The 13650-nt window shown below is 47.6% G+C and overlaps 1 protein-coding gene across 1 annotated transcript in view; it reads left to right on the top strand.

Moving 5' to 3' along the window:
- LOC146871941 (STE20-related kinase adapter protein alpha-like) overlaps nucleotides 1–13650 on the top strand; it is a 366775-nt gene that overhangs the window by 112458 nt on the left and 240667 nt on the right. Inside the window, exon 7 of the mRNA XM_085652306.1 lies at nucleotides 8594–8717. Coding sequence (XP_085508432.1) covers nucleotides 8594–8717 — 124 coding nt within the window. The remainder of the gene's footprint in view (nucleotides 1–8593; nucleotides 8718–13650) is intronic.

Genomic DNA, 13650 nt, shown 5'->3' with positions numbered 1-13650 from the left:
CGCAATGACATTGTTTTGAGCTATTGGCATTGAAAATGTTATTGTTTTATTTTTTCTCGGCGTGAAGCATTAATCAAGTAATGGCGTTGTAAATAAAAATGTCTTTTACCCCCTGTTGACCCCCGCAAAGCTCATCAGCTTGTGCCCGTAAAGAAATATATAACTACCACATATTTTAATGGAATAGTGTGGGTTTCTCCTATTAGGCAGGTGTACTTCACAAAACAACACCGACCATTTTTTTATTTTAATGCACAGGGAAATAGGATTCTTAATGCTGAAAAAAGGTACAAATGACTTTGAATTACTGTTACTTGAAGACCTATTTTAAACTCAAAGTGATGAATTAAAAATAAAAACGAAGAAGAATGAGAAGGGAAAAGAAGCACTGGCAAATTAAATAATTGGCTAGCCAGCCCTAGCCATGCAGATGCCTTCTTATTACATGGATGTACTCATGTATTCAGGAGAATGTGCCCTCATTCACAGTGCAACAGAGCCAATGTCCGGCACCAAGTGTCTGCTGTGATGACACTGAACACACGGCGATTGCAGTTCAGGTGGCGACTGTTCTATGCAGTATAGGGTACAGTGAGCACACGGGGGATGGACTGGTCTAATTAAGAGGCACTGAACACACAGGGACTGCAGTGCAGCCCAGTACCGGGACTAGATCTACGTGTTGGGAGGACAGTGAACACTTGGGTGTAGCAGTGCGGGCGGCACATGCAGTGCTTTGACAGCGGACACTTGCTTATGGCTGCAGTGCAGGCGGCACTGCCCACCAGCACGCACTGCAGGGACAACGCGCAGGGGGAGCGCATAAACCATCCGAGAGATACCTCCAGGCGGCAGACGCACGGATACAGGGGCGGTGAACTGCGGCCCTGCAATGCTTCCTGGACAGCCCACATACTCTACCCGCTCGGGGACAGTGGGCCGGATTGAAGAGGCGCACATCTGTGCAGAGGCATCCGCGCCGGGACCCAGCGGACTGCACGCTCCAGGCCCATGAATGGCTGAATGAATGGACTGTTATCGCTAAGAGCCGAACTCCCATGTTCAAAGCCCTGACGGTTAATCAACAGTCCGGAGCAGGTGGGTGTCTGAGCCAGGGCTGCGCCTGAAAGCATGGGGTGTGACCCTGTATCCATCCGGACTGGATCCTTTGCTTCATGGCTTGGTTAGATAACAAGCCTACTTTGCAGTGTGGGTGGCGCTATATTGATTCCTGTTAATGATTATTTCAGGCTTCCATCCATTCCTTGTTGTTTTAACTATATTTTCCAGGGAACAGGAGGACAGATGTGCATGTGGCACTGGATCACTGCAGTGCTAGTAGACATAGGGGATGCAGTGCAGTTGGCACTATGTGCTGGCAGAGCTCAAAACAATGATGGGTTGTAGCGCTTGAGGCACTATATTTTGCAGGGCACAGGCGCGTAACAGTGCAGTTGGCACTGGATCTCTGCAATGCTAACAGACATAAGTGTTCAGTACCGTTGGCACTATTCGCTGGAAGTGCTGAGAACACTGGGTTTTGCAGTGCATTATAGTTTGTCTGGCACTGCAGGATGGCAGTGCATGTGCATCTGAGTCTGCATTGCTGTCAGACAGTGGATATGTAGTGCAGTCGCACTACGTGTTTGTGGTGGTGAGGACAAGTGTTCGAGTCAAAGGCTCCTAGAACAGTGAGCATTAAAGAGGTGCAGTGCCGGTGGTAACAGATCATCGAAGTGCCAGAAACACAGGAGGGGTGCAGGGCACGAGTGAAGGGACTTTGCAGTGCAGGAACAGTGGTCGCATAAACCATCCAAGAGATACCTCCAGGCGGCAGAGGCATGGGGACAGGGCACGGACCCCCGCCTGGGCAGGGGGGGCAGTGAACTACAGCCTGCAATGCTCCCTGGACAGCCCACATACTCTACCCACTCGGGGGCAGTGGGCCGGCTTGAAGAGCGCGCAGTGCATCTGTCACCATCTGACACCAAGTGTCTGCTGTGATGACACTGAACACGCGGCGACTGCAGTTTGCACTACCGTAACATCCATGCATCGACGATGTAACTGCATTTGATTTACCAACAACTGCTTCGTGTTCTGCATTTTGGCTGAAAAATATCACTGACTGCTCATAACGGCAGTGGAAGCTCCTGCAGGGTCCGCCAGCCCGTTTCAACGTTTTGCTGAGCGAAGGGGGCAGAGTATGGTAAAGCGTGAGCTATCACCGGGCCTGCACAGGTTACCTCCCTTGTCCCCAGACCGGGGAAGCAAAAGGACAGAATCGCCACTAGTTACTGTTAGAACTCGCTTCAGTGGAATGCATGTCATCGACCTCGGAAATATGAAAGGCGGAGTCAACCTTGCTAGATTCAAAATAGTGATTTGAAGGCTTGCAGAGACCTTAAGGACTCACTGCTACATCTAATCAGCCCATTACGGCAGAAAATAGAATGAACGATGGCAAGAATAAGTGATGCATTTTTATATGAGTTATCTAAATATAGTGAAATACACGCAGCCACTGAGTTTCGTCCGAAAATCTGTACAGGTTCTGCTGACTGTCAATGCTGATAAACATTGCTTTGTCATCTGTTTCAGTGACGCCGACAGACCAATGAGAGAGCTAACTAGCGCATGCACCAGGCGTCAAGCCAGTGTGGTTGCAGGACGCCTAATGCATGCTCCTTCACGGCTCTCGTGAAGACATTTCGTATCAGCTTGTTTAAATAAACAAGCTGATAAGAAATGTCTTCACGACAGATGCTCACCAGGCGAGCCAGTCCGGCTCAGACAGAAAGGACGTCCACAGAAAACCCTAATTTCCAATGGCAGGCCACCGTTTAGCATAAACGGTGACGCCAGCCAAAGGAAATTAGGTCGGGGCTTAAAGCCCTCTTCTGAAAGTCCTCTCTTACAAAATCTCTTGCGGAGGCGGAGCAGGGCTCTGCCCTGCAACGCCACGCGAGACCTAAAAAGGCATGGGGTTCAGAACATTATTGCTGTATTGGAAATAGGTGGGCATATGACAACAAGACACTTGCGTAGTAACTGGAACTATAAAGGCAGACAGATGCTCATGCTCACTGGGTAATGTGGAGTGAGGAAGAAGCACAAGCAGGCCGGTTTCTTCCATAATTGACTAACTGGACAAGGGCTAACTTACTTTAAAATTGAAGTGATTTTTGGTAAAAGGGCAAGCATGAAAGAAGAGTGAATATGAACAAAAGGTGAAGTTGAATAAGAGGCTAGCCAACATTGATTGTACAGTTTGACATGTGCAGCAAGTCTGATGTTCCATACAGACCTCTATGAGTCTGTAATTCTATTTTAGAGATCCTACTTTGATTTTATGAAATTATATCATTGACCACGTTCTCGTCCAACCCAGGTGGGGTAGTTGTGCTTGCATGCATGGCAGCCATGTGAACTAGTGGCACTGAAAAGACTCTTGAACGTGAAAATATCTCACTAGAGTTTTGGGTGGATGTTTGTATGTGTTGATGCTCCTCTTTCCTGCAAAGGGTTTTCTAGATTGTTGTGATTGACTCCCCCCTCATTGACCCGGAAGAAACACTCTCGTGTAAACTGAGAAGCTGTTATATTGTTGGTTTTTGGCTTATTTTCTATAAGTTTGGATACTGGGCATTGTTTTTGACGTTCTGTTGCAGGGATTCTGCTCAGGAGCAGAATTATGCTTGGGACAACAGAACACCAGTATGTAGGGGACTAAGTCACCATGCTACGTCAGTATCTATGAGACCAAGTCCAACTGGCTATAGTGCCTCACTTGCCCTCCTAACCTTTCCAGAGACGCAAGTGATTTGGCACACGAGAACATAACACTCTCGACCCTCTCGGGGATCACGGTAACAGGAACCATCCTTTCGCTCTCACTCTTATTTGTTCACCTTAAGTTAAAAAAGAGACAAAAAGGAAGTTTACAATGTTTATTTAAACTATCGTGCTCCAAGGTGCAATAATTGTGCCACAATTTTAAAACAAATACATGTCAATAATGTCATCAGCATGGTTAGTAAACCATGTACAATAAAAAGCCCTGTCATGTTATCTGACATCTGCCTAAACCCTCCCGTACTACTGAAGCTAAGTGGTTATAAAATATAGATCTCTTGGTTTAGTGGCGGACTCCCTACCTTAGTATACATAGGTGGATGTTATACATCTCAGCTGACGCATCACTCTCGTCTCGGGACCGTCGCTCTGTGTGTCTGTTGTTTTCCAGAACCCTGTCCTTAGTTATGATGAGGTGTATTCAAAGCAGTAGCTGCATTCTCCTATTATGTCTAGGTGCTAGTGTGTGCCCCTTGCTTAGGCTGTTAAGACTAAATCCCAGGAAAAAATAAAATGCGATAACATGTGTTGGTTCTGTGTGAAAATATAACATAGTACAAAGGCAAGCATGTTATTTAGTAACGTGCGCAAAAGTAAAGTCGCCTAAAATGTACATAATTAGGCTAACCTAGGGAAAACGACAATAGGCCATGTCAGAAGCACACGACAGTTCAACTGTAATTAGTGTTTTGCGCTGGTATTCACACTGTATTCATGGTGTTGTCATTTAAAATCAATAAAGAACAATGATAAAAAATAAAACTATCTGATTGTGATAACAAGGCACAAGGGCTCTTAAAATGACTAGATCCATAATTTCTGAATAAAACATTGCCATGTGGGGAAAAATATGCGTCTTGCAGCCAACCCAGAACATCCTTCTTTATTAGTTGGTCAAGTGTTTTGCACTTCATTGTGCTAGAGTGAGAGTCGATGGGCTAAAAGAAACAGCAAAACAGTTTATGATTTTATGACACTAGCAGTGGAAGAATGCCTTGCACAGGCTAAGGCACACCAAAAAAAAGTCTCTACCATTGTGCTATTGATTGTAAAGTAGTGATACTTTCGACCACAAATACCGGTCATGAGGGCAAAGCAGGAAGGGCTGCATAATTACAATGGTTCACAGTGGATTTCAGATTCTCAGTGAGCTGAGTGATGGTAGTTCACATTCGAAATATCCAAACCACCGCTGGACGAGAGCGATTTCAATCACTTTGTGTTGGTCTTGTTCAAATGATTAATTGAAAATTGCTGCATAGCAAAAATTGCCTACCCTCGTATAACTATATTTAAGGAGTCTGTCTTTTAGAAGGGCACTCATTGAGTTATACTATATACATTGAGTAACAGTCTTCATCATGCTTTCAATTAAATCAGTTTACGTACTTTTCAAGGTCGAAATTTGCATTCATGTTGAAACTAATTGCCACACAAAAGTACTTGATTTCTAGGAAGAGTAGGGATTTCATTGTCTAAAAAACAACTGATCCATCAAGATGCAAAAATCATTCTTCAGTAGGTATTCAGATAATCATTATAAGATTGTACCCTGTTTTATGTTCAAAATATGTTTTTACAGCCAATGCATTTTTAGTCTGTACTTGTAAGTGTCCATGTTCACAAGAACATTTTTGGTTTTAGTCAGCCATAACTGCCTTTTTTTATTATGTTTTCATATTAACATTTAAAAAAAAGTTGTCTTCATGGTTCCAATAGCATATCATGAACCATAGCCATTCATGGAAGTAAGGGGCCTGACTATTTTCTGTAACAACTGTATGGACTAATGCTCATACCATAAGACTAAATACAAGTGGTTGCATCACTTGGGTACAACTGCTTGCAGCATTTAAAAGGATTATTTAAACTATGTATCTAGAAGCTGAAATAGACCAGAAATGCACTTATCCCTTGTCTGACTTGAAGATCGGGAATATTTTGTACCTTAATTACTTTGGATTCTCATAGAAGCTAAACCTGTTCGGTTATAGTACTGCTCGTTGTAAAAAGACAGTGCTAGCCAGCATGATGTCAAGACTGCAGGAAGTGCATTTCGACAATGTCCAGCGTGTGCAGCAGTAGGGAAGGTGTTGGAATAGTACATTATACTATTCCTTAGTTTAGCGTGCCCCCTACAGCAAGTCGTTGAAATGACTTGCGATGTAATGGCTTGCGTTGTAACAACGTGGTCATTGTAATTGCATGTGTTGTAGCGCTTGCGATGTAAACGCTGTTTCCCATTTGAGGCAGTACATCATGGTGAAGCTAGGTTTCTCATACAGAGCCACAAGCTCTTAAGTGGTAGTCCCGAAATGTCTGTCTTTGTGCCCCCTTTTGGCAGTGGCCATCGTGTGACCGATGCATCTTCCCTCGGCTGAGACAGTGATCTTGAGTGCACTGGAGATCAGAGGTCGCTGCTCCCCCTCCAAGTATCACATCCATTTGCTCGAGTTTTGTGCCATGTGTCTGGCTCTCAAGGTGTTTCTGCCTTCCATCTGTGGTCAGTCAATCCAAATGTTTCCAAACATGACCTCAATATGGTATCTCAACAAGCAGGTCACTGTGGTCTCATGCTTCCTGTTTCTGGAGATGCTGAGGCTATGGTACTAGGTTTAGATGTTTGGTAGAGATGAACCCTCTGGTTGGGTCCCTCCACGTGTGTGCAGATTACCTCAAGCGGCACCACGTAGTGAGCATGAGCGCCGGCTTCACCTGGAGATAGTTTAGCCCATTTTTAGTACTATGGGGGATCGCTGTGGTGGACCTTCTTGCTACAGAGTGGAAGAAACTTTGTTAAAATTGTTTGTGGGAGATGTGTCCGGCTGGAGGTGGAACTTTCATCTCTGTTGTACGTTCGTTCCCATTCGACTGATTCCTTGTGTTCTGAGGAAGCTGTGTCAGTACTGTGAGCAAATGCTTCAGATTGCACCTATTGGCCTCGGGGTGTGTTACTTGTCCCTCTTTTACCTCTCCCTGAGATCTCTCCTCTCCTCCTTTTTCCGTTAGGGTGGACCTTCCTTTGCAGCAGCAGGAGTCCCAGGTCTTGCAACCAAATCTCCACCTCCATGCCTTGAAATTGAGCAGAGCAAATTGAGTTCCTTTGACCTATCCTTAAATGGGGTTGATGTAATCCACTGAGTTTGTTGTCCATCCGCTAAATCTCTCTTAAGGGCTATGTTCTGTGTTTGTTGATGCATGGGGGTGTACACTGACCCCCTGGCCCCCCTCGCAACATGTTTGTTCCCTCACAGCATGCTTATTTGATGTTTTACGTTTTGCTTTATTTCTTGCTCAGCAAGGCTTTCCTGTGGAAAAGTTAAAGGTTAATTTGAGCCTTATGACCTCCCTTTGTTTTTGCCAGACTAGACAACATTATTTAAATCTCCTATTGTCATTGACACACTTGTCCCCCCCCCCCCCAGTGAGATCTTAATTTAGTACCCATATTCTTGATGCGTTCTTCCTTTGAACCCATTCAGAGTTGTTCTCCGAGACTTCTGTCATTGAAGACTATTTTTCTCATTGCCATCAGGTTGTCTGGGCTTGCTAGTGAGCTGCAGACCTTGTTGTTCAACTCCATTTCCTGCGTTTTCCAATACAAGTTAGTCCTTTCTTCCAAAGGTGGTCACTCTTTTTCATGTAGTCCAGGCCATTACCTTTCCAGTGTTCTTGCTGTCACCTCATGCGACCAAGGAGGAAGAACTGCTACATCGAAGGACCATCGAAGGACTTTCTTCATTGACAGAATCCGTGCATTTGGGTGAATGATCAACTTTTCTTGCACCTTGACCATAAACTGTTTTCTGAAATATAAGGTTTGCCATGTTAGCCTTTTTGCCAGATCATACTGCACCTGTTTCCTCAGAACCACCACCTGGGAGTTACTATTTTGATATTGATTCAAGAGATGAGGAGTCGACTGTTAGAAGTTTTCATCAGAAGAACAAGTTACTTTCCTTTGGTAAAAATCTTTCTGTTGAATACTTTGTCAACCTGCAGATTCCTCACCGATCCTTCCTTCCTCTCTTCCTTCCTCCCTCCCTCCCTCCCTGTTCTGAGGAATAGTCCTGCGTTTTACATAGGAAGGTTCCTCTCTAGATTCTAGTACTGCATGATAAGTCAATCTCATCAGCCTCATCTCCGCCTCTAGCGCATGGGGGAAAAAGGATGGTAAATTGAGGTCAGTGGTTCAGGGTGGCGCCTTCTGCAGCTTCATGATGTACAGTTGGTATGGAACCGTGGCGCCACCTGGTGGAGCAGGTGAGCTACAGCTGTTTTTTAAGTATTCTGTCAGGACGCTTGACATGGCCAAAAGGACTTGATTCGGTAGGTAGAGTATCCAACAGAAATATTGTTACTGAAGTTAAGTAATTTATTAATCCATAAAAAATGTTTTGGACATAAATGTTGATTGGCTGCATTCCTTGATTTAGATGCAGGCAGGGTTAGTGCAGAGAGAATCAAAATGGTGGTCCTATGATAGCGCCAAAGATAAACCTGTGCAAACTGGCAAAGGACTTGCTTGTCCTCCCATTGCTGGTTGTGATGAGGTGAAATACAGAGTTCTAATTCGGCTGAGAGATTAATAGATTATATGATATTTTTGTGATTCTGCTCGCCCTGTAAAATTGTATTGAAAACATGTCTTGTGGGTGATGGGAAGGGAATGAAGATAACTTTCATGTTTATTCTGCATTTCATTAAAAAAATCCTTTTCATCATTTCCTTTATCCAGGATCTGCAAAGGATCTTAGCAGCACCCATTTCGTGGATGGCATGAGTGAACTGGCAATCGCATACATCTTACAGGGCGCGCTGAAGGCACTAGACTACATTCACCACATGGGATATGTTCATAGGTAACAAAGCTTGATGTTTTTTTTTTTTGATAATCAAGTTTATTGGATTTTTAAGAGAACAAAAATAAATTGGTAGCAATTCAGACACATTATTTAAACACAGTACAATCAAGAGGGGACGATAGAGACTGATCACTGATCATAACCCTTACTTTTCGGTGAACTTACACATCATATGTCTTGCTCCGACCATCACGTTTATCTATTAGGTTTAACTGGTACAATAAATTGTACAATTAGCATTATAGTTTTTGATGTCAGTACAGTTGCATGTATGTTTTTTGACTAGTAATATATACTTATGGAATTTGGTTATTTCTTTGCCTGCAGCCCTGATGAAGTCCATGACCTAATATAGTCAGGACGAAACACGTGTTGGCTGGCAGGGGGCTTGCAACGAAGAAGCTTTGTCAAGAAATAAAGACAAGACGTGAACAGCTGGAATTTAATTTGAGACTTTCATTGATGTGCACTAGCACTATTACTTGATTCTTACTTTGAACCCTATTGCTCGGTTTTCATAAATTGTTGATGTTTAAGGTAAACTCTGTTTGCCTAAATTACGATGTTGGTGGTCGTCGTATTGCTAACCTAGTAGCAAGGGTTCTCATTTACACACAAGTACCAATACTTCATTTCCCAGCGCAAATTGTCCCTACCACTGTGGTTTCTTTTGAGACTCATAAGGCATTCGTTGAATGAGTACAACACCTGCTTATAGATAATCATATACAGGACATTCACGAACCCCTCAGACAAGCAGTATGTTGAACCATTTGCCCCATATTTTGCCAAAAAGTTCGGGGCATCCCCGGGCCTCGAAGAGGGGCTTCTCCTGGGTTCCACACCAGTCCACTCCCCACCTCCACCTCTGCATAGTAGGGGGCTTGGCTTGGGACAAAAGCGCCGCTATGTCGCGTTTCGCCACCACCACTGCCGTTCCGAGGAAGCGCTTATCAGCCCGGGATCCATCAAGGCCATCAAACATCCCCAGGAGCAGGTGCAACAGGTCGTGGTGAACCTCCCACCCAAGAGTTTGTGTATGTTCGAGTTCCACCCCTGCCCAGAACAGCGCGAGGGCGGGACATTGGCACACCATGTGGTAAAAATCCGCTGGAGCTTGACTGCAGCACATGCAGGATGGGGAGGGTCTCATGCGGGCGCTGTGCAAGCGCGCTTGGGTGAGGTATGCCGTGTGGAGGTAATAGAGTTGGACTAGAAGCAGCTTGGAGGAGGTCGTCAAGGTCTTGGGGGCATAAGGGCGTCCCTCCAATCCGCGTCCTCCAAGAGACCCAGCCACCCCTCCCAGCGGTCACGAAGCAGGTCTAGGGATGCAGGCCGTTATTCACTAGGGAGCGATAAATCCACGACACCCCCCCTCTGCCCAGGTTCCCCATCATCCCTTGGGCCTTCAGGGGGCTGAATTCTGGGAAGGATGTGGGGGATCGGATGTGAACTTGGAGGGCATGCCTCAGCTGTAAATATTTGTAGAATTGGGAGGAGTGGAGGGAGTAACGGTGTTGTAGGTCTGCAAACGATCTGACATGGTCCCCCACCCAGACGTCTCCCAATAGCGAGATCCCGATGTGGTCCCATCTGCGAAAGTCTTGGAGAGACGAGACCTCCGCCATCCAAGCCCCACTCCACAGAGGTGTTTGTCTGGTGAGTTTCCGGTCCCACTTTACGTGGCGTAATCCAGCTCGCCAGGCCATAAGCACCGTTCTGGTGACGGGGGAAAGAGCCTGTGGCACGGGGCACCCGTACAGGTAGGCTTGGAGCTGCGCAAAATCCAATGACCTGAGTTCCACCCGATACGCCGGGTCAGACCAGCCGCCCGCGAACCAATCAAGGATCACGATAAGCCGTGTGGCCAGGTAGTAGAGGTGAAGATTGGTCACCCCCATGCCCCCGTCGTAGGGGGGTATGCGACAATGTGCTAGGGACATTCGCGGCCTCTTTCCTCCCCACAAAAATTGGGTAAGGACCCCGTCCAATTCCCGAAACCAGCTACCTGGGAGATGAGTGGTAACGTTTTTTAAGATGTATAGGAAGCGGGGGAGGACCATCATTTTAAAAAGGGCACTCCTGCCAAGGGAGTTGAAAGGGAGGGATTGCCATTTTCTGAGGTCCGCCTTGGCCCTGGTGACCAGGGGGGTGATGTTCAGGAGCCATTCGAGCTCCGAGAGGAGGGCGACCCACACCCCCAGGTACTTGAATGATTGGCTACGCAGAGGGATGGACGTTTGCCAGTCGAAGCACGCCCGGGAGGAGTGCAGGGGGAACAGTATGGATTTCACCGGGTTGAGCCTGAGACCGAAAATCTGTTCGAAGGCAGAGAGGGCATCCAAGCATCGCGGGCCGAAGCTCTTGGGGTCTGCCAGGAAGAGGAGGACGTCATCAGCGTACAAGGCAATCTTGTCGATCTGGTTCGGATCCCAGGCCCAACCAGGGATGAGGGGGTCTTGGCGGATGAGGTAAGCCAGGGGTTCGAATGCTAATGCAAATAGAAGCGGCGAGAGCGCGCAGCCCTGGCGAGTGTCCCTCTGGATAGGAAATGTCTCAGAGAGCACGCTGTTAATAAGGACCCTTGCTTTGGGAGTAGAGTAGAGGACGAGGCGTCGGAACGCGGGGCCGAGACCCATCCTCTCCAACACATCCTTAAGGTAGCCCCAATCTACCGTATCAAAGGCTTTTTCAAAATCTATGAAGAGCAAGGCCAGATACGGGGTGAGGTGATGGCGGTGTGCAAGAGCGAGATGGAGGCGAAGTATGCAATGTTGGGTACCCCGGGCAGGCATGAAGCCGCATTGATCAGGGTGAACCAGCTCTTGCAAGTGGGGGCGGAGTCAGTGTGCCCACCACAGTGGCGAAGATTTTGACCTCTGTATTGATAAGGGAGACGGGGCGGTAGTCTGCACAGGCAAGGGAGGGCGGCTGTGTCTTCGGGAGGACTACAATAGTGGACACATCCGTCTCAGGTGGAAAGGACCCTTTGTCCGCTACCTATTTAAACAACTCCACCAAGTGCAGGACCAATGTGTCCCGGTATGCCGCATAATACTCTTGGGGGTAACCGTCAGGCCCGGGCGTTTTGACGAAGTGCAACAGTGAAATAGCCCAGTGTATCTCTTCCGGAGTGAAAGGAAGATCTAGAGTCTCCAAAACCGTCTGGGAAAGGCAGGGCAGCTGAGTCCAATAAGGTCATCAGGGAAGTCCGAGGGGTTTGGGCTGTGTAGAGGGTCGCGCAATAGCCGGCGATCGTTCTCGTCCCGAATCTCGGGAATGATGCGATTGGCCTTGGGATAGGACACTAAGTTATGTAATAGTTTGCCATTTTTATCGCCCCAGCCATACACGCGCCCCACAGATGAGCGCCAAAGCATTTTAGCGGACTCCTGCGAGATCTGGCAAATCTCTTATCGGATCAGTGTGAATTGTCGAGCGGAGTCAACGCTATCATTGGTAGCCTGGGCACCTTCCAGCTGTGCCGCCTGGCACCTCCAGCTGTATGAGCCGGGCGGACTGTTCCATACATTTCGCGTGGACCAGACCTCTAGCCACCCCTCGTATCACAGCCTTGCCGGCCTCCCATAGTGTTCCTGGCGAGGAGACTGAATCCTCATTAGTGGAGAAGTAAAGCTTCAGTTCCTGCCCGAGGGATTCAACAAAGTCTGCATCCTGCAGGAACCAGGCATTCATCCGCCATGCCGTACGGGTGCCGTTAGGAGAGTTCCCGAGACGGAGGGAGAAGGGGGAGTGATCTGAGATGCCCCTGGGTAAGACCGTGGCCCCGTACATCAATTAACAGTCTGTGGCGGATAGCAGGAATAGGTCAATACGAGAGTGGGTGTGGTGGGCTGCCGAAGTGTGTGTGTACTGTTCCTTGCGGGGGTTCCACACTCTCCAGGCATCGCAGAGACCCAGGGCGGAGGACCAGTCAGACAGTCGCTTTGCAGACGTTAGGTGGGAAGCCGATGGAATGCCGTTCGTGTCGCGCGAGGGTTACAGAACAGCGTTGAAGTCGTCCCCAACACCCATCAGACCCTGTGGAAAGGAGGTGAGAACAAGCGTGACGCGGTGGAGGGCAGAGGCCATGGTAGCGGGGGAATGTATGTACACAGAAGATTGAGGGGGTGTCCTTCAATCGTGCCCGTCAGGGCCACATAGCGGCCTTGTGTGTCTGTTTCGGCCTGTGCCAGGGTGAAGGGAAGCACCTTCCGAAGTAGTATGGCCACCAGCCCCGTGTAAAACCAGAGTGCCAGACCCTGTCAAACCCATACCGGGCGAGGATGTTACATTGTGAGCCCAAAAGGTGCGTTTCTTGCAAGAACAGGATATCTGGCGTGTGTCGCCAGGCGCTACGAAGAACAGCGGTATGTTTGATACGGTCCAATAGACCGTTAACATTCCAGGAGAGGATGTGGAGGGCCCTATGTAAAATAGACGCCATCCTGCTGGGTAGTGTGTGGAAGAGGGGACACAAGCGCAAGTAAGCGCGGGTCCCAAGGGAGACAACGTTCCGTAGCCGGGGCCTCTGGGCAGAGGGTGCGCGATCTGGTGAATCTCTTGTCATCATCAAAGGCATGCGTGTATGTGTAGCTACCAATAAAAACAGGGAACAGCGGCCTGTAGGCGGCTAAAAACAACAAACATTCGGGAGACAACGGTCCCCCCCTCCCTCGCCCCCCAACTGACCCCACCCTACACTTCTGAAGATGAAGCATCTGTCGCCCTGAAAAGGAAAACAATACAAAACAACAACCCCACAATGAGACTAGGTGCTAAGCTAAAACGGTTAGCGGGACATGGCAGAGATGGACCCCCCTCCATGTGTTCGGATAAAGATTCGTCAACAGCTGCAGTTACACATAGGACAATTAGGCAACAGGGAGTGCATGTAAGTCCAGGGAGTGTAGTAGTAAGTAAGTCACAG

The sequence above is a fragment of the Triturus cristatus genome, chromosome 1_1, assembly GCF_964204655.1.
Source record: "Triturus cristatus chromosome 1_1, aTriCri1.1, whole genome shotgun sequence".
NCBI classification, from domain to species: domain Eukaryota; kingdom Metazoa; phylum Chordata; class Amphibia; order Caudata; family Salamandridae; genus Triturus; species Triturus cristatus.
The sequence above is the reverse complement of the archived record's forward strand: the minus strand, read 5'-3'. Positions and strand labels throughout refer to the sequence as shown.